The 27,340-nt window shown below is 49.5% G+C and overlaps 1 protein-coding gene and 1 pseudogene across 1 annotated transcript; one reads left to right on the top strand and one right to left on the bottom strand.

Annotated features, from left to right (window-relative positions):
• Positions 1-25: 25 nt before the first annotated feature.
• Positions 26-27,340, bottom strand: LOC145651324 (fatty acid synthase-like). The gene is made up of 42 exons (XM_081697700.1): positions 27,084-27,340; positions 16,553-16,698; positions 15,965-16,117; positions 15,590-15,763; positions 14,931-15,131; positions 14,566-14,688; positions 13,930-14,045; positions 13,698-13,832; positions 13,117-13,579; positions 12,818-13,005; positions 12,343-12,532; positions 12,135-12,229; positions 11,885-12,019; positions 11,565-11,768; positions 11,346-11,461; positions 11,072-11,244; positions 10,647-10,838; positions 10,387-10,467; positions 10,063-10,245; positions 9,760-9,939; positions 9,424-9,627; positions 8,916-9,229; positions 8,132-8,521; positions 7,769-7,933; positions 7,463-7,578; positions 7,125-7,279; positions 6,792-6,995; positions 6,403-6,553; positions 6,015-6,193; positions 5,789-5,908; positions 5,555-5,677; positions 5,131-5,354; positions 4,790-4,991; positions 4,462-4,613; positions 4,272-4,363; positions 3,787-4,184; positions 3,445-3,633; positions 3,109-3,336; positions 2,703-2,914; positions 2,505-2,603; positions 1,887-2,138; positions 26-1,695 (listed from the first exon to the last, which is right to left on the bottom strand). The coding sequence occupies exons 2-42, from the start codon at positions 16,677-16,679 to the stop codon at positions 1,558-1,560; spliced, it is 7,536 nt and encodes a 2,511-aa protein (XP_081553826.1). The 5' UTR covers positions 16,680-16,698; positions 27,084-27,340; the 3' UTR covers positions 26-1,557.
• On the top strand, positions 20,475-20,617 carry LOC145651414 (U2 spliceosomal RNA; annotated as a pseudogene).

The following is a 27,340-nucleotide window of genomic DNA, read 5'->3' as shown; positions in this document are numbered from 1 at the left end:
GAATCATAAAAGGAGCACAAGGATCTGCCTGTTAATGACAGCTCTTTATTTGGACTAGTATAATAAATACTTGAATAATTACACATGAACAAAATCACAGTAATACAAAACTATTGACTATTCTAAAAAAACAAAAGGAATATCCAGTTAATTTGTGCACAACATGAAAGAAGGCATCCGGGTCGTCATAGACTTGAACAGGAGTCTCAGACACCTCCAGAGAGCTGCTCTTCTTCACTGTGACTGAGAGGGAGACAATCAGGGCTCATTCGTACGAGCAGCATTTCGGTTCAATACCAAATAAAACCCTTCATTCTCATTCTTCATTGGTAAAAGTAAGCAAGCAAGCCAGCCAGCCAACATCTCTCACAGACATGTGGACCTGGCCACGATGAGAAGACACATGATACACTAGAACAACTGTCCATCTACCAATGCCTGCACACTCAGCTGTAAGTAGTGGCAAAACATTTATATTTCAAGCCATTGATTAGATGCTAAACATTGTGGAAACACATGCATTTTGTAATAGTCTGCGAGGAATGAAGGAATTTCGAGATTGTCTTCCAGTAGAACACAAACTCAATACAAGTTAAAACCTGTAGTTATTTTCTTGCAGTTACATAGCCAAACACAGAAGAAGCATTTGTTGTAGTGTGTTAAAACAAAAGCCCCCCCCAACATTTGTGTATTTAACCAATACTGCCTTCCCTTTCAGTCAACACTCAAATACAACAACAAATATTTGGTCCATCCATGGTCCCATTCTTCTTTAAGGATTTTCTAAATTATCTTGGCTTGGACACTGCCATGGAGCACTGAAATGTTCCCCTTGTACATCCAGTGATTCTTTAACTGTTCCAGATTTTTTTTGCAAGACATTAAATACCAATATTAAAACTACAGAAAACATGGTTTCTCAAAAAATAGGTGGTGGTAATACTGGTAACTGTGAGAAACAGTAACTAGGTTTCGTCTATGTACATGAGACTCTTGATTAGTTGATAAGCTGCAGTGAGGCAGAGCAGTCAGTCACGTATCGTGCGTGTCATTAGAGCTGGCCGGGGTTCGCCTCTAGGGCATAGAACACACACATATATGGGTCAGGAGGTTAGTGAGGTGGCCTGACTAGAGAGGACTACATTAACAGAGCTTCAAGCTTCATCATCATTAGTAGAGAGGAGATTGTATTATCTAGGCACTACCCAGTGTCACTCACACCTTTTCTAAGCTCTATTGATTTCCACTATGGAGCATCTTGCCAGCTTTCTTAAGATTCAATACAGTAACAGTTTTTGCTCCACAAAAAAACAAACAAAAATAAGATCAAATAAAGACAAAATGTTTAAACCTTTTTGTTAGATATCGTTTTGCTCCAGCAAAATAATGACCATGCACCACACCTCATGGTGAGGAAGAGAATGACTTGAAAAAAGTATTATTCATCAGAGAGGAGGGTTATACGGGTTAAGAGTGAGCTAGGCCAGACATCCTAGTCCCTACTGACAGGAGGGTGTGACCTGCCCTGGGAAAGTGCATTAGGCAAAGGGTTGGGCTTTAACCCTCTCTGGCGCCAACACGGGGCTCTGCCAGCGAGCTGTGGATGATGCCCGTGATGGACTCCAATCCCTCTCCTTCCAGGAAAGTACGATGATCACCCTCAATCACATGGACCGAAACCTTCCCGTCACACACCTGCACACAAAAGGGCCCGCATTTCAGAGTCTTTAGGATTTCTAGGAATAACATATGAAAATATTTTGTGCATATATTATATAAAAATAAATAAAGTGACTGAATTTTTCAACCAATGGTTCTCCATCCAAACCAAAAGAATAAAATTCTGCCTTTTGGCATTAGCACATGAGCTCCCATCGTATGCATACCTCATGTAGTTTGTAGTCGGCCCCCAAGCCATCGCCATAGTCGCTGCTGGTCTTGGCTCTCAGCAAGGTGATGTTGCCGTGGTACTTGCTGGTGGGGACGTAGCGGTCGGCAGCCTTCAGCTTGTAGTAGAACGTGGAGGCAGCGAAGTGGAGAGAGTCACGATTGACGTTCTCGCGAGAGGAGGTGATGAGATCCACCACCTGGCTCACTCGAGCCTCCAGGTCTGTCATAGGTAACAACGTCTCCAAGAGCTGAGACACATACAGAGAAGCAGAGATGAAGAAATTTATGTAGAGATTATGTACCAAGAGTACTGCCAAGAGTATTTTATTATGAAGGACTGGTGGGTTCAATTCAATATATAACAAATAAATATAAGGAAACAGTCTGCTTTAATGGTTTCTGACCATTTTAAAAAGCTGATAAAGGCACAGCTTCATAAGGAATCATGCTGTGAAAGTGCCAGTATTGCATTTTGTGGGGGTTTTTTTGTTTTTTTTTAAAGCTACTGCTCAGTACTAACAGGGGAAAACATGAACTGGGATAACCGGCATCCAAAAACGTTTCCCTGGTTAAAGCAGTAAAAGGCCTGAGCAGTGAATACCCCTAACGGTTACCTTGTTGTACTCTATGCTGGTGAACTGCTGGACGAAGGCACACAAAGCCTCGGTCTCTGCCTCAGACTCGTTGCCTGGGGTCAGCTTGGCCCTGTAGCTCTGTCAGCATGACGCACAGTACAAACAAAGCTTTAGACTGTTACAATGCATAGTGCGTGTTTACACAGGAAACGTACAGAAGACTATATGCATGCCAACCTGCGTATATGCTGCCACATACGAATGGGAGCCATCGAAGAGAAAGAGGTAGTCGACAGCGCACTGGCTCTGCTGCAGCTGGGAGCACATCTCAAAAGCCACGCATGCACCAAAGGAGTAGCCAGAGATACGATATGGCCCCTCCGGTTGCACCCGCTTCACACCCTCCACATAGTAGGCAGCCAGGCTCTGAATACTGTCCAATGGAGCAGCTACACACACACAGAGATTGATTAGTTCAAACCCTTTAAACCCAAAAAAGTAACCTAAAAGCCAAATAACATTATCCGTTACAGTGGAGATTCCCCCCCAGTACTTCAGCATATGCTCACACAGTTCATTTAACTGAGCAGTTGCTGCAGTAGGGCTCCCTCTCTGCAGGGTGGAGCCTGTTCTACTGCTGTACCTTTGGTGCACTGCAGGCCGTAGCAAGGCACGCTCAGTTTGGTGGAGAGTGCGTGGAAGGCGGCGACGGAGCCCTCTATGGGGTGGACGAGGAACAGTGGCCTCTCCGCACTCTGCACTTCGTTCAGCCGCATCACGGTGGGGCCGTCCGGGTTCACCAGCATCAGGCTCAGGTCTGGCCCCTGGAGCGCCTGCGCACCGGGCCGCTTCTCTAGACCCGCCCTGGCTTCTGGGTGGACGTGAGGGGAAAGGGACATTTCTAAATGTCTCGCCATGTCCCTTTCAGGAATTGCATACACACGCACTTGACCACACGCGCTGGTGCACGCACACTCACCCTCAACTCCTCCTGACTTGCAGGAAAGCTCACGCAGCTTGTTGATGGTGAGTTGGCGGATGTCCCTCATTGCCATGACGATGTCATAGTCCCTCTCCAGTGTCTGCCTTACCTCCACGCCCATGAGCGAGTCCAGGCCCAGGTCAGCCAATGAGGTGTCGGCATTCAGGCCGCTTACATCGCGCACACCTGAGCAAAGGACGGGTGAGGTTTTGAATGCAGAGGGTTATGAGCAGCAAAGATAGATCGACACAGCCCTGCAGTGTCATTCTCTGCGAAGTGCAACCTCACACATCCCAACAGTCGTGAAGGGTCAGCAGAGCCCAGGCCGGAGCCCCTTACCCAGGATGTGAGCCACGGCCTCCACCAGGTCCCTCTGCCTGCTGCCATCTCCCTTCGCCACCTGCACCCTCTCTGCCAGCACAAAGCTGGACACCACCGGCCGATGCTGGCACAGGAAGCGGTCAAGCACTTCCAGGCAGGAGGCCATGCGCTGGGGCAGCGTGCCACCGATCACCGCGTCGTTCCCGCCCATGGTCTCCAAGACCACGCCTACGTCGCCAATGGCGCCCCACTGGATGGCCAGGCCGGGCAGGCGGTCGAGCTGCCGCTGTTCACACACACGCTCCATGGTGGAGTTGGCGAAGCCGTAGTTGCTCTGTCCAGCGTTGCCGCGGCCACAGCTGACTGAAGAGAACACCACAAAGTGCTGCAGCTCAGGACACTTATGTCTCGTCACTCTGTGGAGGGGAATCCAGTCAATTAGCCATTAGCTCATAGCGTTATGTTGGTAGCCAATTAGTAAAGTGTGAAATGACAGCACTTACCTGTCCAAGTGCAGGGTTCCATCATATTTAGGCTTGATAACCTCAATAAACTGCTCTGGTGTCAGATTCTCCAGCATGCCATCTTTCAAAACCTACACAAGCATGGGGAACACAGTATAGGAATCATTTTGCTCACATCAGTGAAATTCTCTTGTCCCTGAAAATAAAGACATGGATAGGGAGGCATTACCATGGCATGGTGGAAGATGCCACCCACAGGGCCCAATCGGCAGGCTTCAGTTATGAGGCGCTCTGCCCCTTCTTGGGTGCTGACGTCGCTGGTGGACACTAGGACCTGGAAGCCCATAGCCTGCCAATCTCGAACACGCTTAGCCTGATAACCTATTTCAAGCACATAACCATTTTATAGCCAGTTGCTCATGAAAGACAACGCAAGCCAAGAGGGGAGAATACCTAGATTTTCTACAATAGAATGAACATTGATGATCCTATAATGAAATAGCAGCTAAACTTGTTTGGCCTTGGCTGGTGTGGGGCTGGCCATCGAGGGCAGTTACCATTGCGGATGCCCGAGCGCGAGGTGAGCACCAGCTTGTGGGCGCCTCTTTCCACCAGCCAGTGGGCTAGCTCTAGGCCGAAGCCTCCCAGGCCCCCCGTGATGATGTAGGAGTGTGAGGCAGGGCAGAAGGTCCGGCAGATGGCTGGCAGGGCGAAGGGAGCAGCTGCAGAACTGCTACCAGGCTCCTCCTCTGAGCGCACCTGAGAAAAGGGAGCGAGTTGGGGGGGGGGGGGGGGTCGCGTGACAACCAACCAGGTGGTGAAGCAGAATTCGACAGACAGACCGACCATCCCGTGCAGCTTCACATTTAAGGCGGCAGCAGGATGGAGCAGTTCTCACCTGCAGCAACACCTTGCCGATGTGCTTGCCCTGCGCCATGTAGCGGAAGGCGTCCTCCACCCGGTCCCTCTTGAACACAGTGGTGCGGAGAGGCTGGACCACTCCGTCGGCTATGCCCTTCTTCAGCAGCTCCGACACCTCCTCCCACTCGCGGTTGCCCTCCTCAAACAGGGCGTCCAACAGAATGCCATGGAAGGCCACGTTCTTCAGGAACAGAGCCATGCCTGACACGGGGCCACAGAGGAGGGTTGGCCAACCGCAGCGTTCCGTGGAAAACATGACTCAGAATTTTCCATTACACCATCCCTTTCCGCAGCCGTTCACATTTGAAACGGTCCAAGTTAGATTTGGAACAGGGCCATCGATGGCGTACACTGCACCATTCTAGCTTGGAGTGCCCAACTGGATGGACTCTAGCGCTCACCTAGAGGGGTGTTGTTTGACAGATCGTATTTGCCGATCTCCAGGAAGCGCCCATGCCTGGCCAAACAGCGCAAGCTTGCCTGCAGCTTCTCCTTAGCCAAGGAGTTCAGAACCACATCGACGCCTGGGCCCAGTCCAAAACAGCACAGATTACTCAACTAAGCAATAACCAATGATCCAATCGACACGACTGATCCCTGAGCGATTGGTCATATCTAAACACAGCAGGGCATACCTCTGCCTTGTGTGTGCTTCAGCACATGCTGCTCAAAAGACGCGTCTCTGGAGTTAGCAAAGGACTCGGCCGTGAGCTGCGGGAACCGCTCCTGCAGGTAGGCCCTCTTCTCTTTGGAACCTGCAGAACCCCAGAGGTGCGTCAAAGCCACCCTGACCGGCCCATTAGCAGCAAATCAGGCAGAGACGTGCAGGCACGTGTGGGCGTGTGCGGAGATGGCCCTCACCCACGGTGGTGAGCACCCTGCAGTGCATGCTAAGCGCAATGCCGATGGCAGCCTGGCCCACTCCTCCAGAACCAGAGTGGATGAGCACGCTCTCGCCGGGCCGCAGACGCCCGCGCACCACCATGGAGTAATACGCAGTAGCGTAGACCACAGGCACAGAGGCGGCCTGTTCCAGACTCCTGCACGCACACAATGCCACAGCTTCTATTAGTAGGAGGTCATAATTCTCATCAGACAGTAGAAAACATCTTCATATTTTGCCTCAGATTACAAGTGGATTCTAGGCTATGGAATTGCTCTCTGCATGGAAGATTATAGGCTATGGAATCCCTGTCTGAATCGCTCTCTCTCGCATGTGGGTGTTGCAGTCATTTGCCAAGAGCCTTACCAGCTGGACGGGACGTCCCAGAGGAAGCGACGGTCTGCATCCACGACGGTGGCCAGTCCTTTAGCCGGCAGCAAGCCCATCACACGGCGTCTGCTGGGATCTCGGCCAGAGAACTCCATTCCCAGCATGCAGTGCTGTAGCGCTATGTCTCCTGCACGCAGAAATTGAGAAAGGATATTTGGGCTCAGTTCACCGTGCCTGATGCACACAACATTGTGACAAATATGGATGTGGATGTGGATGGTGGGGGGGGCGGATTTTATCTGAAAGCATCAGGCACAAACGCCTGCAAAGCTCCAACTAAACCCACTCAATTGCACGTGTTCCTTCTGTTCAGGTACTACACCAGCTCCAGCTCTTAGTAGAGTGGTAAAGGAGGAGCTAGCTACCGGGAATGGCGTCTGGTGGCAGTTTCCCCGTGGCCAGCATAATGTCTCTGAAGTTGAGGGAGGCGTAGTGGACGCAGCAGAGCTGCACGCTGGGGCTCGAGGCGACAAAGTGACGCAGAGGCGAGGCGATCCAGCGCAGCGATGCCAGGTCACCACGGGTCAGCACGTTCACGTAGGCCTGCTCCGTCGGCTCCTCGCGCAGACCTATGGCACCGAGTCAGACCGTTGTCAACAACCAGCTGGCAACCGCCCACAGCACACGTGCGCTCACGGGCGGGTCGGACGCGCGTCACCAGAAGTCCTGCTGGTAAGAAAGGGACAGTGGCGGCGTACCTTGTGCGAGCAGCTGGTGCCGGAACGCCCCCCACTGGCCGTCCCGGTACACATTCATAGTGAGGTCTTTCTGCAGAACCGCCTGCATGTCCTTGTGGGTAAGCTGCAGCGAGGGAGCGGTGGAGGACTTCTTCAGATTAGACACGAAAGCACACCTGGAGAGAAGAAAAAAAAAAAAAGGACCCCAAGGACAGCTAAGGGACGCGTGTTCAACGCACCATTAATCTTTAACCTAATGTGTTGCATTCAGCTTCTTTTATACAACGAGCCTGGTAATGAGATTGAAATATTACTGCCAACATTCCACAGCTCTGTGCAGCGAGAAGTAACGAACTAACCGAACGCGGCTGCCGCCGGGTTCCTGTCTGAGGCAGTTGACCATACCCACCACTCCATTATGGCCTTGGGTGGCAGTCAGCCACACTGGCTTATCGGATTCCTCGGCCAGCGTGCTCTGACAGAAGATGAAAAAAAAATGAGCGGAAAACAAGAGAAGGAACATTTAAAATTCGGGGGATCGTGTTTTAGAGTTGCAACATTTTGCTTGGCCCCCTGGACATTGCAGATAACTTGCATACATACTGTGCACCAAGCTTTACTATGTCTTTAAATAAGAGCAACAGTTTACAGACACCACAACTCACCTTTAGTGACTCTACCCATGTGTAGTCAGTGGAATCTACGGGCACGGCCATAGGCCGCTTCTCAGGGGTCTGTCTGCGTCCGAGAAAGAGGACGGAACCATAGAAGGATTTCTTAAGCATCACCAGGTTAAGAGAGGACTGTTCAAACAGCTTCTCCCATTCTGCCTGCACATGCACACAGTCACAGCACACATGCAAGAGGAACGAAGAGCAAACACAAATTAGCAGAACCAAAACAGAAAAACACAGGAAAGAAAGTGAAAAATGTATGGAATACCAAGATACACAGCACATATAAAACAACTGCAGGCGGTCCATCCGTGTCTGGCCATTGAAAGAGCACTGAGAGGCTCTTTCCCATACCTGAGTCAGCAGTCTACTCTGGCTGTCCAGAGAGGTGAGGAACGCGACCATCTCGCCCAGCGGGTCTCCCTTCAGGAGGGTGTGGAGCAGCACAAAGCCCCCCTCCCTGGCAGCAGAGGCCAGGTTGTCCAGCAGTGCACCTGGGCTCGCCACCGGCCCTGCTGCCGCACAGTTGCACACCACCAGGTCAGCGGCGGCCAGGGCCCCTGCGGCTGGCCCCTGCTCGGGGTCCCACTGGGCGCTGGAGATGCCCTTCTCCTCCAGGGAGCTCTGCAGGGGGGCCAGCAGGTCCGGGGTGATGTCCGAGGCCGTGTAGTCCAGTCGCAGCATGGGCTGGATGTTGAGGAGGCCGACGGCACGGGAGAACACGTGGCCGACGCTGGAGAGGGCCTGACGAGAGAGGGTTAAAAGGTCAGGCACCAGCTCAACACAGCAAGGACCCTGGAAGATGCTCTGCATTGAACTCGTTGGAGGTTTATTTTAGTCACATGTCAGTGCACAAAAGAAAATGTACTGGCTAAATGAGCTTATGCTTTTTTAAAAAATTAGATATAAAATAAAATAAATATTTTTCCATTATGACAATATTAAATTATTGAGGTTATATCTCATCCTTCTTTAGCTATTAGGGAAGACTATCTACAAATGCACCAAAACAAATTTACACCATTTAAGCATTTATTTGAATAATAAATGTAATAACTTTGGGGCTAAAAGATACCGGACACGCTGGCTCTACACTCAATCCCTTTTCGTTAGTCAAGAGTCACACAGTTCACTGCACCTCCAGGACTTTGAGCTTGCCCGCGGCGCTGTTCTCCAGGGCCGTGTCCAGGCAGTGGCGCAGGGCATGCGAGTCCAACAGGCCGTTGAGGAGCGGGTCCTGGAGCAGGTAGTCCCGCTCCTTCTGCACAGCCTGCTTCAGCTCCGAGCGCAGGTTCCCGTTCAGCTCCAGAGCGCACAGGCCAGCGAGCAGCCGCGGGAGGCCGCCCTCCGCCCCCGAGCCGACGCGCTCGCCCTCCGACGCACCCTCCAGCCCTGGGATGGAGATCTTCACACCCTGGCTGGCCAGTTTCTTCTGGACATGGTTAATCAGACCTGTTGAAGAGATGACCCAGAGAATGGCTAATCATCATCTGTGACAGCTGAAGGCAGTAATACATGCAAATCTAAAATCTCCACCATAAACCCCTTAAAAAGTTAACAACTATTAAAGTGAAATCTCACACATAGGTACCACACATCCTTTCATTTGTACTCGATAGTCAGAGTGTGAGAGGGACGTGACTTGCTTTTGCAGCATCTTAGCTGTTCTTGCAGCTTCCCATCAGATCCCAGGTACTCAGTCTCCACATAGGGTACAAAGACAAGCTCCTCCAGAGTGGGAGGGCTCTGTTGCTGCTGGCGACGGGGTGCAACGGTGGCATGGAGGCCACAGATTTGAACGCCGCCGGCCTTAATGTGGTCCAGGCAGCGGTTGAGGTGGACATCAACAGCTAAAGAGAAGAAGGGAGAAAGTTGAGACTTTGCCGACATGGACCTTAATTTCTATACATGTAAAACAGCAGTTTCAATTGCAGCAATAGCATAACCAAGTTGGGGACGCCAGAAGGCAGTGAACACTGTACCTTTGCGATCCCCTGAGTAGTCCTGAACCTTCTTCTCGTGCAGCGTGGGGTCTACGCACACCGAGCGGATCCGGGTGGGCAGACGCAGGCTGCGGCCAGACAGGCCCAACACGATCATCTGCAGCATGGTGTCCAAAAATGTCACCCAGTTCCCCGTCCACTGTAGCTTCCCATGATCCCCTAAAAACCAGACCAGGGGTCAGGTCTTGGCTTACACAAAACTCCCCGGCACGGAGTCAAGTCAGAAGCATGTGCTATGGCTGTGCAGTTCTCAGTATGCTGCATGAGAACTGGGGTGTTCACCGGCACTGCTGGACTCCAGAATGCCCTGGAAGGTTTTGCCGTAGTCGTAGCCGCGCAGACGTAGCTCTTTGTAGACATCTCCGGCTTCGAGAGGTTTGGCTTCCTCCACCTCCAAGCTCACAGGTTCGGCCATCTGAGACAGGAAGGAGTCCAGTGCCTTTTCCTCCAGCACGTTCACCTTACCTGGGGCAGTCAGGAGCAGGAGACAACACGCACACAAGCACGGCGGCATTAATCGCTCATGGCTCAGGTGCTGAACTAGAACATGTGCTGGTTCATGTGGTGGTCCATACAGGAGATTTGGCTAAGAGGGTTCTAACTTACCACTGACTGCCAAGTTGCCATTCTCGGACACCTCAAAGCGGTTTGTGGCAGGCATGAGTCCAACCTCCAACTGGACAGATCCTTTTGTGGAATGTAGCAAAGTGATCAGGTTGCAGTCAAATATGCTTGTATGTTTTATTTTTATACAAAATAAAATCAACTTGACATACTGAGCCTAGATTAATTAATTACTGTCAGTGGGAGATGCACATATGCACAATATGAAATCTGTACTGTAGGGGACGCAGTGGGACTCTCACCAGTCCTGGGCAGAATGGTGGCTCTGTGGATAGTGACGTCCTCAAACGTGACTGGGGTGTGTTCCATAACTGTGCCCAGACTCCTCATCAGTGTTCTCCATGCCAGCACCAGGTATCCCGTGGCTGGGTACAGGACCCTTCCGTCAATACAGTGGCCAATCACGTAGTAGTCTGGGGATTCGGCATTTGTGTCTGCACAGAGGAGATGGGTGGGAAGAAAAACCAGATGGAAAAGGAGAGTCTGGTCTTAGTTGCTGTTGACGACCAGCATAGTTCAGTCACTGGCAACGACGAGCATGTCTGCGACCTTCTGATCAACGGACTCCTTTCTTCAAGGACGAACTGATTTTTTTAATATCAGTAGGTGTGACAGCATAATATAGTTTGATTCAACATTGAAAAAAAAAAAAGAAGGATCTTCTCACCAATGTTGTAAACTGTGGCTGAGGTGGAACCCCCAGAGCCTGCTGGGAAGTCCTCCACCTTGGGCACGTCCCAGGTTTGGGAGTGGTCCCACTGGATAAGAGGGGAGATGAGAGGGGTCCCCACTGGTACAGGGTACTCCACAGGATGGAGCCGGTTACTGTCCACGTTAATACTGCGAGCCAACCAAATGTTTGCATGAAATGGTGACTAAAACAGATCAGAACATTTCCGAGTTCATACAAGACATGCCTGTACACCAAAGTCACTACTGACCCATTCATGTAAATCTTGCCTATCTGAGAGAAGAAGAACTCTTGGTTGTTGGCATGTCCCCTCTTCATTAAAGGCAGAATAGAACAAGTGGGCTTGAGGCTACGCCTCAGAATGGCCTGTAGGGGGAGCCAGAGTACATTCAGTAAGTATACATGTGAGCACATGCGGAATTAATTCTCTTGATGCGTTCAAAGCATGTGCCCCCTCTCGCTGGCTGACCTGCAGCAGGGCATGCGGCGCTATCTCCACCACCACGGTGTTGTCGGGCACGAGGCTCAGGCCCTCCTGGAAGAGCACGGGGCTCACCAGGTTGTTGACGTGGTACTCGGCCGAGGAGTAGAGGGCCAGCGGGCTCTCCCACTCGGCCTGGGGGATGGATGTGCTGATCCAGCGCGCCGAGCGGGGACGTGGGCTTTTGATCACCTGCGCGCATGCAATGACAAAAAAACAAAAAGACACCGTGAGGAAGACAGAAAAAGGAGAACGCATCCGTGCACGTCCCCTGTGTGCGTCTGTGTAGGCTCGTAACGTAGGCTCACCTTCTGCAGTGCTGCCAACAATGCAGGTGCTATAGAGGCCATGTAATAGGAGTGGAATGCGACACCTGCACTGCGCACCTCTTTGGCAAACACGCCGCTCTCCTTCAGCTGGGCCACAAACTTGCTGACAGCCTCCTACACACAGACGAACACAGCAAAAACGCCCTCTTATTAATTGTTAATTCTGTTACTGCAGGAGACAGCTCTGAATAATGAAAGGAAGACGGCGAATGAGGGAGGTGAACTCCACCTGTGGCCCGGAAACCGTGACCGTGTCCTCCGAATTGTGGCAGGCTGGGACCACCCCCTGAGGACACTGGGCCTTGCACTCCTCCCAGGTGAGACCTGGGTGGGGAGGGAGGAGTCAAGTTCAGCACTAAAAGAACGACGGCCTAGCAGAGGAGGTCTCGTGCCTCCTGACGATCATGGCTTTAACGGTGACGGGCAGGCCGTCTTACCCACTGCGGCCATGGCCCCTGCTGGTAGGTTGGCTTCTTTGATGCATCTGCCTCTCCAGTAGGCCGCCAGGATGACCTCGCTCTGGCCGAGGGAGCCGTCGGCGTAGCCGCACGCCAGCTCGCCCACGGAGTGGCCCACGATGCCTTGCGGCTGCAGGCCCAGTCTCCGCAGCATATCTATTTGCGCTATCTGGAGAAACATGCAACCATCACCTTTAAGGTAAACAGAAAAGTCTGAGGGATATAAATGGTTGGTGGAATTGGTCGTAACAGGTAGGCATGTTCAATATCTGCAGAAAACATAGTCACTGCTATGCAAACAGGGTTGGTGAAAAAAGGATTGTGAAATACTACACTCAGAATTATCTAGAGCTTAGATTTCAAAGAAAGTTACTGCAAGGCACTATGTGGCAATGCTAGGGCTTTGCTTTAACAATGCCAGTCCAGCACATGCACGGCACTGGGGAACCCTGACCTGAATGGCGGCGAGGCCCACAAAGGCATGCACCGTGTCCTCGAAGGTGTTCTCGTCAGCCTCCAGGAGGAGGCGCGACACGCACAGCCCTGTATCCCGCAGAGCCTCGTCCGAGCGAAGGATGGAGTCACAGAAGCCCTGCAGCCGCATCAGGCTGCGGCCCATGCCAGCCCACTGCGTCCCCATACCTGGGGGAGTCCCAGAAAAACTTGGCTGTTAAAACTGCAGCCTACGTTTAAATGTCTACTATCTGGCAAAGCTTAGTAGTTTAACAAATGGGTGCTGAAGCCTTCACTCACCAGAGCAGATGTACCAGAGGGGCCTGGGCATGGCCTGAGCTTGCTGGACCTCGGTCACCTCCCCCTGGGCCCCCATCAGCGTGTAGCCCCTGTAGGGCATGCTCGCGGTCGGGGCCGCAGACACGTCATTCAGCAGGGCCAGGAAGGCCGCATCCTGGCTGCACTCCTGTGCCTTCTTCAGGAGAGAGGCAGTGGCCTCCTCAGTGCGCCCGCATGCCTGCACCAGCCTGAGCACAGAGGGGGGTAAGGATGGCAGGGGGTGCCCACGTCCTGGCGGGCGCAGGATCACGTGCACGTTTGAGCCCCCGAAGCCAAAGGAGTTGATGCCCACGATGCCGCCACGGACGGGGACGGGCTCGACGACCACGCTGACGCGCCCGTCTCTCAGTGCCGGGATATCGGGGTTGGGCTCGTGGAAGTGAATGTTGGGCGCCCACATGCCATGCTCCAGGGACAAGATCACCTGGAACACGGAGTGGAGGGGTCAGAGTCGAGGACAACTGCTCCACAGGGAAAAGTTGAAGGGTAATGCACACAGGCAGTGGGTGACAGAAAGCACCTGATGACGCGGTCAGACTCACCTTGGCGAGGGCGGCCAGGCCGGAGGCAGGCTCAGGATGGCCCATGTTGGACTTGGTGGAGCCAATAAGCAGAGGTTCCCGCTGTGACTGGCAGAAGACGCTGACGATACCGTTCACTTCTTGTGGGTCCCCAACCTAAGTGAACAACATAATGTGTCTTGCATGGGTGAACAGTTGGGTGTGTTTGCGCATGCATACATGCATGTGTGTGCGCGTATGCTCATGTAGTCACCTTGGTGCCAGTGCCATGGGCCTCAATGTACTCAACCTGCTCAGGTGAGACGTTAACTTCCTGGTAGAGGGAGCGGACCAGGCGTTGCTGCATGTCCCCAGACGGAAATGTCACACCTGGACAAAAGGACAACACACCATCAAATACCTCTGCCATACACACACCCACCCCTCAAAATGGTACTATAAAAGGAAATTTAACTATAAGAAATGTATGGATAACCTATAAGTTATAAAGCACAAAACATTTTGCATAGGTCCCTTTAGCAGCGTACATATGGGAAGAGCTGCCAGAAGACCTGCCTGCTGCACACAACACCTGAGCAGCAGCCTGGAGAGCAGACCTGCACAGCTCCAAGCATGCCTGCCCTTCCTCGCATTTCAGCAGGACGATTAGAAACACACGCTGGGAGGAGTGTGTGCCACGGGGCACTGGGGGAAAGGGCACAGCCTCAAATACCCAGAAGAACCAGGTCACTGTTCTCCATTACAGTAATCTGGCATCACAGCTCTACTTCTAAGAACAAGGTAGTGGAACAGTTTGACATACTTCCCCACTACATGAGGAGTTTGGATAAATCTGGCACAGACAGGAAAGCAATATGAAATGAGAAGATAGTTGCACCGGGCTTAACACCTTGCTCTTTGTAGCCATCCGTATTGTTGCCAGCGTTGAGCACAGTGGCGTATACCCTCTTGGCCATGGACTTCTTAGTCAGTAGAACAGCCACAGCAGCTTCTGAGCGACAATAACCGTTTCCTGAGGCAGAAAAAAAACAAAACAACAACAAAAAAAAAAGTTTAAAACTTTATAGCTTTTGCCGCACACCTTAACTCTATATCCATCCAAAATATAAACAAAATTTTAGTATATGAAAATTGCTGTGATACCCAGTAAAAAAAAAAAAAAAAACATTTAAAAGAAAAGATGTTACAGCAGACCTACAGTGGAGTAAATTTCATATAGCGTGAATGTGACATCAATAATAATAGCAAAATCACCGGACGAGTCAAAAGACTTGCAGGTTCCATCCGGACTGAGCATGCCCAGTTTCATGAACTGCACTGAGGTATTGGGCTTGAGCAGCAGGTTGACTCCACCCACAAGGGCTGCATCACACTGGCCGTGGCGAATAGCATTAAAGGCATTTTCCAGAGCCAGGAGGCTGGAGGAGCATGCCGTGTCAATAGCTGTGCTGGGGCCTAAAAAAAGACACAACAAACACTCATAATATACAAGTACACAGTCAACATCTTGGGCACAGTGTCAAAATTTATGCAGTAGATCACATTTCATGCATAGATGAAATGACTCAGCTATTATGAAAGAGTAGGGAATAGTGGTGAGGCATTAGCCTAATATTCACTTCCTAAATGCTCTTTGCATGATGTCACAACAAAATAAGGCAATTTAAAAAACAAAACATGAAATGAAGTATAAATGCACTATGAACAATGTTTTACATAAATAAATATCAAACAGCTTAAAATAGATTGAGCAAAAAAAGCTTGCTCTTGGAGAGAAGCTAGAGTTTCTTCATCATGCAAGACAAGTTTATTAGTATAGCGCCTTTCATACACAGTGGCTATTCAAAGTGCTTTACAAAGACATAGAAGAAGAATTAATAACAAAGGCTAGAAATGACAGAACGTTTGCATACCATTGAAGTCAAAGTAGTAAGACAGGCGGTTGGCGAACATGGCACGCTGGCAGCCCGTCATGCTGTATCCCAGCAGCTCCTCTGGGTCTTTACTGAAGGCCTCACCTGCCTCAGAACCACTCACGCCGATGTACACGCCAGTCTTAGTGCCACGCATGGCCAATGGGTTTATGCCTGCCAGGACAGAGCGTACCGTCAGCAGTCAGGCGTCCTTGCACTCGCCCATACACGCCATTTCTGATGAGATGGTGCTTTCGGAATTAAGTTTTAGTGCTGTTGAGCTACTGAATTCTACTTTTCAGTTACCACACTTTTCTAAATAAATCGGTCTACTCATTTTGAATGTTTCATGCTCAAGCTTGCCGGACCGCTGACCTCCATCAACGATGGCCTCGTATGATATCTCTAGGATAAGCCTCAGCTGTGGATCCATGGTATGGGCCTGTTTGGGATGAACGCCAAAGAAGCCTGCGTCAAATCTGTCTATTTCTTTGAGTTTTCCATTTCTGCGGGGAAGCCCGTACAGACCTAAGTGGGAAAGCAGGATATGCATGAGGGTTACTGATTGAAATGGGGGAGGGAGAAAACCCCCACAAGATTTCCTATTTATCAAAAGCTGTGACTCGGTCCTCTGTGCCTCGAGCCTGCTGGTGCTTGTAGCACATGAACGAACATTTGCAGTGTGCCAGAGAGAGAGAGAGAGAGAGAGAGAGAGAGAGAGAGAGAGAGAGAGAGAGAGAGAAATCTGTTCAGACGATGCCGTGTCAGCAGGCAGGCAATGAAAGCAGCAGACCAAAGAGACCAGAGAGGGGGACCAAAGTTGAACATCTCTTCATCTACTGAAATCAAGTCACTCACTCAAAATCCAAAGCATGCCACTTTTAAAGGTTTAAAGCAGGTCTGTAAAATTCACCCGTTAATTGGCAAAAGATGTGGGTATGCTTATGGGACTGTGTAGGATACCTGGCTTCCATCTTCTGTCATCCTCTGTGACCATGTTGACACCATTAAAAAGGTTCTGCCAAAATTCTTCCAAATTGTTCGACTCGGGAAGCCGACCCGAAATTCCAGCTATGACGATCTCCTCCATGACGAGAGGGTGAGAGTTTCTGTGGGTCCGGACAGAAAGTAACGAGAGCAGTCAGAGAGCAGACATGACATTAAGAATGTGCAGTGGGTGGAGGGCACTGCAGGAGGAGCCTGGAAGACTGCAGGCTTCGCTCGCCGTTTCCGGGATCAATGCATTCACAAGAGCTCCATCCCTATAGCTGCCATCCAAAAAGCAGGAGATTCCTGCTTACTACGAGGTGCACCCTAGCACCACATTGGGCACAAAGTATCCCTCTGTTCTGCACCCCTCTGAGGTACAGCCAGTCCTTGAGGGAGCAAGTTATCCACGGACAGCCTGGATTTACCAGTCCTGATTCTTTGAGTAACCATACACTAGACTATTTAGTATTTTTCCAAGCACAATTTCACCTAACTCGAGACATCAGCTAATTAACAAACCCTGAATGAATTGAATGGATGTGGTAAAATGGGGAAAATCATTAAAAAAAATAAATTTTAAAAAATGCAGTTCAGGCTTATTTCAGGTCTGGGAAACTGAACAGTCCTTCCTCAACAAGGAAAGTAAACACCACAACAGTAATGTTGCTCCTCTTTTTGTACATCTACAGCATATAGGTAGTTTAAAAGTATAAAAGAACAACCAAGTGCACAATATGGGAGTCTCTCAGCTGTGAAGTAAAGAAATGTCTAGATGCAACCTTTCAGAGCAGATAAACCTACTAGTGGCGCTTTCCTGAAAGAAAATGCACATGAATGAGCAAACATGCATTTTCTTTTTGACGCATTTTTAGCGCAAATGACAAGGACTGATTTCACAACCCATTCAGTTGTGCATGAATGAGATATTGTAGCCGGCAAGGGTAATTCTCTTCTGACTGGGAAAAACTTCCTTGTTGGAGAGAATTCCTTGCAGCTGTAAACTGTGTGTACTAGTCCATAAAAAGGCAGCAGCTTACATGTAGCCAAAGACAAAATTCAACTTAAAAGAAATCTTTATGTAATCTCATCACATAAAGCATTGCGCTACTTTGGCCCTCTCAATTTTTTGTGGGATATATGTTTGAGAGGACTTTCAGATAATTACATTCAGCAAAAGGCAAAATGTTCCATTCTCAAAAGCAACAATTCTCAGTCACTTATTTACAGTGTAACCCTGCAGCATACTTGTGTTAGGCTGTATTGGATATGGTCATTAGGTTAGTATTGTTTGTTACTATAGAAACAGGCAGGTACCTGCCAAACAGGTATTCACATATAAGTTTGTCAATGCAGGAATGCATGTGAAGGACTGTGAGATGTAGTGCTGTCAACACACATAGTTCTTACAGTCATTACATTCTTACAGTCCTACAGTCTATAGCATTACAAATGTGAATACCAAGTAAGGGGGGGGGGGGGGGAGTCATTTCATGGCTCTGTAATACTGTAATTAGAATAAGAATTATTTTACTTGAAAATTTAAACAGTAATTTAACTTGGTAGGTCGGAACAAGAACACAAAATATGCAATGACCAAAAGTGGAAACCCATGTATGTAAAACTAAATGGTAAATTGCACTGCTTTTATTTTTAAACGCAACCCACTACCTCAGCACTCAGGCCAGAGCAGATTGAAAGAACAATTAAACCTGACCCAGATCTAAAATATTTAGCATCACCGTCTCCCTATAGCATTGAACTAGGGTTTTAAAGTAATAGAAAACAATTAATTGAACTGTGCTTAGTTTACAAAAAGAAAAAAAATCTAACTGGGCAACATGACCATATCCGTTCCAGCCCTGTAGCAACATGTTTCACTGGGATTTGATAACATTTATGGTATTTAGCAGTCGCTTTTATTTAAAGCGACTTACAATTATAACCGAGTACAACTTGAGCAATTGAGGGTTAAGGGCCTTGTTCAGGGGCCCAATGGTGGCAACTTGGCAGTGGGGGGGCTTGAACCCACAAGCTTTTGTCAAGCTTAAAAGTCAAGCACATTAACCACTGAGCTACCACCTATTGAACACCGGAACACGACAAAACGTGCACGACCAGGCAGCACCGGTACAACGCACGTCCCTTCTTTCTCAAACATTTGTACTCATGTAGTTCTGTGCAACATGCGTGTATATTGTAGTTTGTCGCATCATGGTCGTTTCGTTACGTCTACAAGCTATCTAACCTATATAGCTGAGTGAAGGCCACTGAACTTGACCTGACTTGAGTGACCCTGGAGTGATAAAAGTGGCTTGACCTTTGAGGCCAACTAAACCAGCAGTCTCCAAAAGCCCAATAATTCAGTCAAACCATCACATGAAGAGGAAAATCCCCATGCAAAATCATAAGAGGACACCATGCTTGCCTGCTTTTAGTAACTGATAGTGTTCGTGATGGAGACAGTGTAACTGCATTACCTGTTAGGTGGTTAACAGAGTTCGTAATGAAAACCGTATATATGCATTACACCTGTTAGCTGGTTAACTCAGGCTACATTAGCAGTTGATGAACTATCCTGACGGCGTTTATACAAACCAGCTGTGGCCATTCAAACATATATTACATATGCACACTACAAGCAAGCACAATCTAAAAGACTACAGGCTGGAAAGATGATGAATCTTTCTTCAGGAGGGCGTGCTTCAGGGGCAATGGTTATTCAGGAAAACGGCATCATTTAGTCCTTAGCCAGCTGAGGGAGGGTCTAGCTAGAGCCCCTTTACGCACTGGCAGTTTTAAGCTCATTTTTGAATGATTTGTACTTGTTCACTTTAACAGTAGGTATCTGAAATTGTACACATAGCATAGTCTGTTGATGCTGGAGATTGATTTTCACTCATACTCTGCATTCTCTGATTCACCAGGGTCTTGTGTAATAAATGGAACAGTTTTGAGCATATACATGAAATGACCAAATATCTACACAATGTTTTCCACTAGGTGTCCTACACTTCTCCAAAGGGTCCAATAATCTCTCCAATGCAAACTAAGTCATTAGTCACTATATATCAACTTTGCATGTTTCATTTTGCCAAAACAAAAGTTACTTTAGTAAGTTCCACAACAATATTGGATTCTTAGCATCACTGTTGGCATCATTATGGGAAATACTGTACTAGCTACTACTACTATACTAGCTAATACTGTAATACTGTAAAGAAATAGTATACTTTATCATTTATACTTACGATTTGTAGCAGGATTACGAATTTCCAGCAGTGAATGGAAACATCCAGTGATTTGATATGCAAACATCTTAGCTATTCTATGATAGCAGCTAAGCTAATCGATGCTAGCGGTCAAACTAGTCCATCCTAGCAGCACTCAAACAATTCCACATAAACTTCAGCTAAAATAAGCCTCTTCCTTTCCATGATGTCCAAACATATTGGCAAAATCATCAAATCAATCTTATGGTTTCGCCAAACAGCGCCAAACCGATGCGCTATGCTATCTGCTAACAACACGGAAGCACTGACAGTATACTGTGCGCATACCTTTAAATATTAAAGGGATGACTAAACAATGCAAGTGAGGGGTCTACGTTTTCATCTAAGCCTCCTCTATTTGATGAAACTGCTGCCAATCAAGCAGCTTGCCCTGGAAACTCTTGGAAACACCTGGAAGTAAATGTTAGTCACCCTCCCTCCCCTTCTCGTTTCACACATAGGTGTGAATTGTTGTCACTCCAAAACAATGGTGCTGCAACAGACAATAAAAATCAATATAGAGTAGAAAAGGGGGGTCTAATGCTCTATTCAGGAACAGTTTTACGTCAGTAGCATGCTTTTTCAGTCAACCAAAGGCTTGCGTAGTTTGGGTATTTTTCGAAGGAATCGCTTCTTGGCCTTTTGGCTAAGATCAAGTGTAGTATGTGTTCTTATCAGTTGTGGATTTTACAGATTTTACGCTTGTGGAGAACGCTGCTGCGCTTGGGCCTTTTTTTTATAGTTTTAGCGAGGCCAAGGGTGATCTTAGGTGCAGACCCGGGAGGCTTGTCCTCCATCGCCGCATGTGATCCCTTGGTCTCTTTTATTGTTTTATTTGATTTTTAGTATTTTAGGGTGTTTTTTTACATTTTGTTTTAAAGCCCCGGCTCATCCCGACGACAAGGAGGACGACGATCCCAACTTGGCCAGCAGGGGGAGGACCTCCCAGCACAGAGGCAGCTGCCGGCGTGGGGGACCAGCTTCAGCTCCGACTCCGGGACCGGCCAGAGATGGCCGTGGATGGCAATGGGGCGGCTCCTCGCCGCACGGCGCAGGCAGTAGAGGCGCCAGCAGAGACCCCGACAGCTGCCAGGACCTCCCTGGCGGGACCGGGTCTGAGGGCAGGCGGAGGCCTGCTCAATACGGCCCGGTTCCGCTGGAGGGACCCGGAGGATGGGACCCGCTTTACTGAGCGGATCCCCTTCATACGGGAGGTACTGATCGGCTGTTTCGGGCTCCACCCTGGGGCCTTAATTTGTGCTCAGCGCAATGGTGCGCAGCACTTTTACGACGTGACTATGGCGAGTGATGCCGCCTATAAGAAAGTCCTGGAGCTGGAGGGAAGAATGGGTGACCATCCGCTGGGATCGAGCCCCTATGGGACGGTGACCGGCGGATGGTCACCATCCATTTCTTTAACCCCCAAGTTAACCCCCCGCAGCAGAGGTGCGGATGTTTTTGGCTAGGTACGGGGAGGTCCTCCTGGGAGAGCAAATGGTTTGGGATGAGCTAGGGATTTGGAATGGGTGCTGCCAGTTTTTAATGAAGTTTGCAAAGAACAGTGAAGGGAAGGAGGTGTTCCCCCCCCCCCCCCCGCATATTTTACATGTGCTGGGAATAGGGGGTACTTGTTCTTTAGGGGGCAGCCCGCCTTCTGCAGGGGGTGCCAGCACTACGGTCACCTGGCTGAGGGGTGCCAGGATTCCGTATGCAGAAACTGCCTGGGGCCGGGGCACCAGGCTAAAAACTGTAAGAATCCCCGCCGGTGTAGGGCGTGTGGGGGGGAGGGACATTTGGCACACTCCTGCCCTGGAAAGGTTAAATCTTACGCTATGGCATTGGTAGGGGGCGGGAGTGTGGCCTCGAACAATGAAAACCCCGGGGGGGAGGAACTGGAGTCTGTAGAGGAGACGACCCCCCCCGGGGGAAGACGAGGATTCCCCCCCCGCAGCCCTCATGACATCCTCACTGGCGGAGGTAAGGTCCCTGGCCCTGGGCCAGCCCCCTCGGCCTTTGGAGGCACCCCCTGCCCCTCCCAGCGGAAAGGCCAAAAGGAAGAGGGAGAAGGCCCAGCGGGATAAAGAGAAAAGGATGAAGGCGGGCCCCCCCCTCAGCGGCAGCACCCCATGAGGAGCCCTCCCAAGCTCCAGACTCCTCCCTTGCCCCCAAGGCAGATGATTACAACAGATTGGTGGAGGATGATACGCCCCCACCACCCACTACATATGGGGGCAGGGAGGGGTCACCCAACGAGACCCCATTCTTAGAGGAGACTACGGACAATGTGGATTTTTAGTTGATTTTTAGGATGTTTTACTGTTTTAACGTGTTCTCTCCTTCTTCTCTTTTATTCATGGTAGATTTTACTATTTTAACTTCTAACGTCAGAGGGCTCCAGAACGCGAGAAAGAGGGCAGCAGTATTCCAGGACTTGGCATCGACCCCTTCAGCAATCTATTGTTTGCAAGAAGTTCACCTGAGGGACCAGAGGGATGAGGCTCTTTTTTCCCAGCATTGGAAGAAAGGTAAAGCCTACTGGAGCGTGGGTGGTGTCCACTCTTCAGGCGTGGAAATCCTGTTGGGGGACGACACTATCGTGCCGGGGAAGGCGATGGGGGTGGACATCACCTGGAGAGGCCAACACCTTAGGGCAATTTGTGCCTATGCTCCGGTAGAGGCCTCGTCCCAAATTGCTTTTTTTGATGCACCGTTCCCGTCCTGTGTCACGAATAGACACCTTTTTTTGGCAGGTGATTTTAATGTTTTCTTGGAAGGGCGTGCAGATGTCAGCTGGAAACGTTTTAGAAAGCTGCTCCACGATTTCAGCCACACTGACGGTTTTAAGAAATGCAACCCCAGAGATCCAGGCCATACCTGGCATAACAGTCGAGGGGCATCAAGCCGCCTAGATTACATCTTGGCGTCACCCTCTGTGCTTTTTAAGAAGGCCTCCTTGACCCCACGCTGGTTCTCTGACCACTTGGTGGTAGAGGCCAGTGCTTCCATTAACGCACCTGCAGTAGGCAGGGGTTATCGGAAGCTTTACGTGCAGGTCTTGGAGGAAGCAGAGTTCCAATCTCTGTTCAGAGACCACTTTGCAGTCTGGCGAGGCTGCAAAGAAGGTTATGCCTCTCCCGCGGCATGGTGGGAGCACGTGAAAGAGTGGACCCGTGCTCTATCTACGCACTATTGCTGCCGGCGCAAGGCCGAAAGGCTGGGTCGAGTCCGGGATGTGGAGAGGCACCTAAAAATAGAATACGCTGATTGGAATAACGGAGGGGAGCTAGACCTCGCTAGAGTGCAGACCCTTAAGGACGAACTCAGGGTCCTGCACGAGAGGTCGGCGGCAGCCCTCCTGTTTAATGCCAGGTTGCAGCTGGCTGAGGAGGATGAGCGCTGCACAGCATCCTTTTTTCAAAGGGTCCGGCAGGCTCGCCAAGAGTGACGTTTTACATCGCTCAAAGACTCGGAAGGCCCCACCTGTTCGGACCCGGCCCGGATGATGGAGGTTGCATATGATTTTTATCCGAATCTTTTTAATAAAAGAAGTACAGACTTTGAAGTAGGGGAGCAGTTTTTGGCAAATTTTAATGTTTGCCTTCCGAGCACCACCCGGGATAGCTTAGAGGCCCCCTTTACTCTGGCAGAGTTGACGGGGGTACTTGGCAAAATGAACCGGCGTAAGGTCCCTGGCCTGGATGGACTCCCTGTAGAGTTTTACTCTACATTTTGGGATGTCCTAGGGCCAGAGATCGTGGAGGTAGCCGAGGATGTGCCCCGGCAGGGTTTGCTCGCTGAGAGCATGCGGTCCGGGGCACTCTCCTTGTTATACAAGAAGGGCGATCCTACTGATCTCGCCAATTGGAGGCCCCTGACCATGCTTTGCGTAGACGTAAAAATCTTCGCAAAGGCCCTGACCGAATGTCTGAAAAGAGCCGTGTCACTTTTGGTTCACAGTGACCAGACCTGTGGGGTCCCAGGGAGATCGGCAACCTGGAACCTCCATTTAATCAGGGAAGCCATCTCCTGGGTTGAGGACAGAAATGTCCCTCTGGCGCTTGTGAGCTTAGACCAGGAGAAGGCGTTTGACTGGGTGGACCACTGCTTCCTGGAGAGGGTGTTGATGAAGCTAGGGTTTGGGCCCTTTTTCTTAAGGTGGTTTAAGACATTGTACGCTGGGGTGGGAAGCTGTTTCTCCATCAACGGTCACCTCAGCGAACTAGTCCCTGGAGTGACGGGAGTTAGACAGGGATGTCCTCTTTCTCCCCTCCTCTACGCGCGCTACATCGAGCCACTTGCGGCCGCCATAAGGGCCCACCCGGAAATAGATGGTCTCCCCCTCCCGGGGGGTGGAGGTGCTGTGGTAAAGCTGGCTCAGTATGCAGATGACACTACATTGTTCGTATGCTCGGACCAGTCGCTCAGGCGCGCCTTGGACATGGTGCAGGTGTTCGGAAAAGCTTCCGGTGCCGCACTAAACCTTGGCAAGTCGGTTGCCAAATACTTCGGCTGCTGGAGGTATAGGAGGTATAGGAGGGCAAGCCCACCAGCGACAGGCCCTTGAAAATCTTGGGGGTCCACTTCACATCTGAAGGAGCTGCCCGGGTAAACTGGAAAGAGAGGTTAGCTCTTGCCCGGGAAAAAGTTGGGGCTGTGGAAGGCCAGGTCCCTGTCCTTCCTTGGTAAGGTATTAGCATTGAAGGTCGATGTGCTTCCCTCACTGCTCTACTTGGCTCATGTGTACCCTATGCCTCGCACCATGTGGCGAGGCTTAACTAAGGACGTTTTTAATCTCGTCTGGGGGGGCAAGTATGAGTATGTTAAGAGGGAAGTTATGTACCTGGGAAAGGACAAGGGTGGGAGGGATGTCCCTGACTTCCCTCTCAAGCTGGACTGCCTGTTCTTTGCACAGCTCTGTGCACGGTTGGCTGCTCCCCTCGAGCACCCCCATCAGTATTTTATTCGGTTGTGGCTGTCCTGGCCATTGCGTAAAGTGGTAAGAACGTGCTCCAATTCCGGCCCCAAGGCTGAGACGCTGCCGGAGCACTATGACCACACGGTGAGATGGAGCAAGTCGCTTCCCGCGGGTCTGCGGCCCGAGGCCCTCGCCAAGCACAGGTTACTTTACAACATTGTGCTCGAGGCACGGGGGACTCGCACGGTTGTGGGCCTAGACAAGGACACTTGATCCAGAGTACAGCCGAAAGATTTAGACAACCGGCCGCAGGACCTGAATTGGCGGTGTGTGCGTGGCAAGCTGCCAGTCAGGGATGTTCCGTACAGGCACGGGCTCACCAGGCACCCGCGCTGCCCAAGGCCCAACTGTGTCGGGGAAGAAACTCTCCGACATGTGTTTTGGGACTGTGGGTATGCGCGGTATGTCTGAGGCAAAGCAGCCGACCTGTGCAGGACATTAGACCCGCAGTTTACATTGACCTTTTAGAAGGTTACATGGGGGTGGCCCCAGGATACCAGGCCATCCTTCGCGCCCCGGATATGGAAGCTGGTGAGCATTACCAAAAAAGAACTATGGAATGCGAGGACCAGCCTCATCCAAAAAGGGACACGCCTGGACACCTGGGGATTATATAAAAAGGTTTGTGCGGATTTAAAATTTAGGATGGAGCATGACATCATCCGGTGGGGCTACCACGCGGCGAAGGAGAGGTGGAAGGGCCTCTTCGAGCTGTAGGCCCCCCGGAGTCTTTTAGGGTTTTAGTTGAAAAAGGTTTTAAACTTAGCTGAGACTCTGCTCCATCCGGTGGTCCCAGCGGACCACCGTATTTTATTGTTTTAACCACCATGATAGAGATACACAATAGGTGAACATTGTTTTAAGTGGAATCTGTAGGTCTGGTTTTTTATTAATAAGTGTTTTATTTTGTGTGTTTTTTATTAACAAATTAACACTTTTCTATTGTGGGTTTTTTAATGTTTTGGTTTGTGTGCCCGTTTTAACTAACATAGATCTGCTGTTTTAGCGTAGGCACTTAGCCTTTTAGCTTTTTAGTGGTGTTCTTATTTCTGTCTTTTTATAGAGAGGCCGTTTTAACAGTTTTATTGTTGTTTTACTCGGTTGTCCAGGCGCAGCCTGGCCGAGAAATGATCTTTTAATGGACATTTTATCACTGACTTTTTACATGGACTTTTAACGATATACCCCCATGTAATTGGTACATGGGTGGGCCGTGGTATTTTAATGTCCTGGACTTTTAAAAGACTTTTAAAGTTTAAAATTAAGTATATATATTGTTGGATTTTATTCTGTATGTGATTTATTGAACTTAATAAATCTTGGGAAAAAAATAAAATAAATAAATTTACGAAGGAACCGAACCGGTACAAAAATGTCGCTTTTACGCAAAGAAGTAAGCACGCAGTTAAAGAACTTTAACACTCCGTATACCGTTTAAATATGTCACGCAGTTGTTTTGATGGTAATTGAATTTTCTATGACAAAATCTGAACTTCTTATACCGGAATAATGTTTTAAAAGGCAACTTAAAAGGGCAGGCACGTTTTTGTGGAAATCTTACCCGAAAAACACGATGATTTCAGCGTACAATTTCTGGCGAACGGATACATGTAGACGGCTGAAAATCGGTAGGCAGGTACTTGTATTAGTCCTAAGAAATGTTATGTTGATAAAATGTACTGTACTTTAAGAATAATCAATTTTATCAAGTAATTTATTTGAGTATGTCCATTTGGGCCCGCCCGCGGGCCCGCTAGGGGGCGTCGGCGCATATAGGGGCTAACTAGCCATCTCGGATACTACCGTGAAGACGAAATAACTGCGAATTACAGCTAGCTGGCTACTTGGCCGTTATCTGTATCAGTCCGAAGAGATGACTAGGTCGTTGCGTGTGTTTAGATTCTGGTTTCACAAGACCAGTTAAAACACTGCAAAAGATGATCGCTTGAGACAATTTATCTGCGACAGTCAAATAATTCCCTAGCTGGCTATGCTAGCTAATGTAGCAAGCTAGGTCCTCATTTAAAGACGAATAACGCATCACAGCCAGCTAGCCGTTGAGTAAATAAAACGTTCCCTGAATATATCAGATTAAATACTAGAGCTAAATGTATCATTAGGCAGAAATCAAGATATATTGATCGTATTCGTTTACAACAACCAATCATTCTTATTGTTGAATACCTACTTCCCATATCAGTTCAGTGAGTTCACACTACAAACTAGGACAAATACACAAAATACATATTAAGTTGCTTACCAGTCGCAGTAGTTGAACGATGGTTCTACAGTACTTTGAATAAATGTACATTCAGTGTCAGGAGAGCCTGAGCTGACCTATATTCCACTCGGTATCCCAAAATCTGTGTGTGCCTAGGCTCCCGGTGACATGGGACGAACTAACCCTTTGCGATTATCTAGGCTTGCCCAAAAAAAATGACTCTCTCTGCTTTGCCTCCCTACCTCTTTCATTTAAATGTCTACCATGCTCTATGGCCACGCCACATGGGCTGACAG

This window comes from Electrophorus electricus, chromosome 15 (assembly GCF_041902795.1).
Source record: "Electrophorus electricus isolate QZ-2024a chromosome 15, ASM4190279v1, whole genome shotgun sequence".
Classification (NCBI taxonomy): Eukaryota; Metazoa; Chordata; class Actinopteri; order Gymnotiformes; family Gymnotidae; genus Electrophorus; species Electrophorus electricus.
Note: the sequence above shows the minus strand (reverse complement) of the source record. Positions and strands in the feature narration are given on the sequence as shown.

Excerpts from the sequence above, each read along its gene's own strand:
- LOC145651324 (XM_081697700.1), bottom strand. The coding sequence starts at position 16,679 with ATGGAGGAGATCGTCATAGCTGGAATTTCGGGTCGGCTTCCCGAGTCG. Across the intron at positions 10,246-10,386 it reads TGGCAACTTGGCAGTCAGTG|GTAAGGTGAACGTGCTGGAG; the intron begins GTAAGTTAGAAC and ends TGACTGCCCCAG. Across the intron at positions 3,337-3,444 it reads CAAGTCAGGAGGAGTTGAGG|AAGCCAGGGCGGGTCTAGAG; the intron begins GTGAGTGTGCGT and ends ACGTCCACCCAG.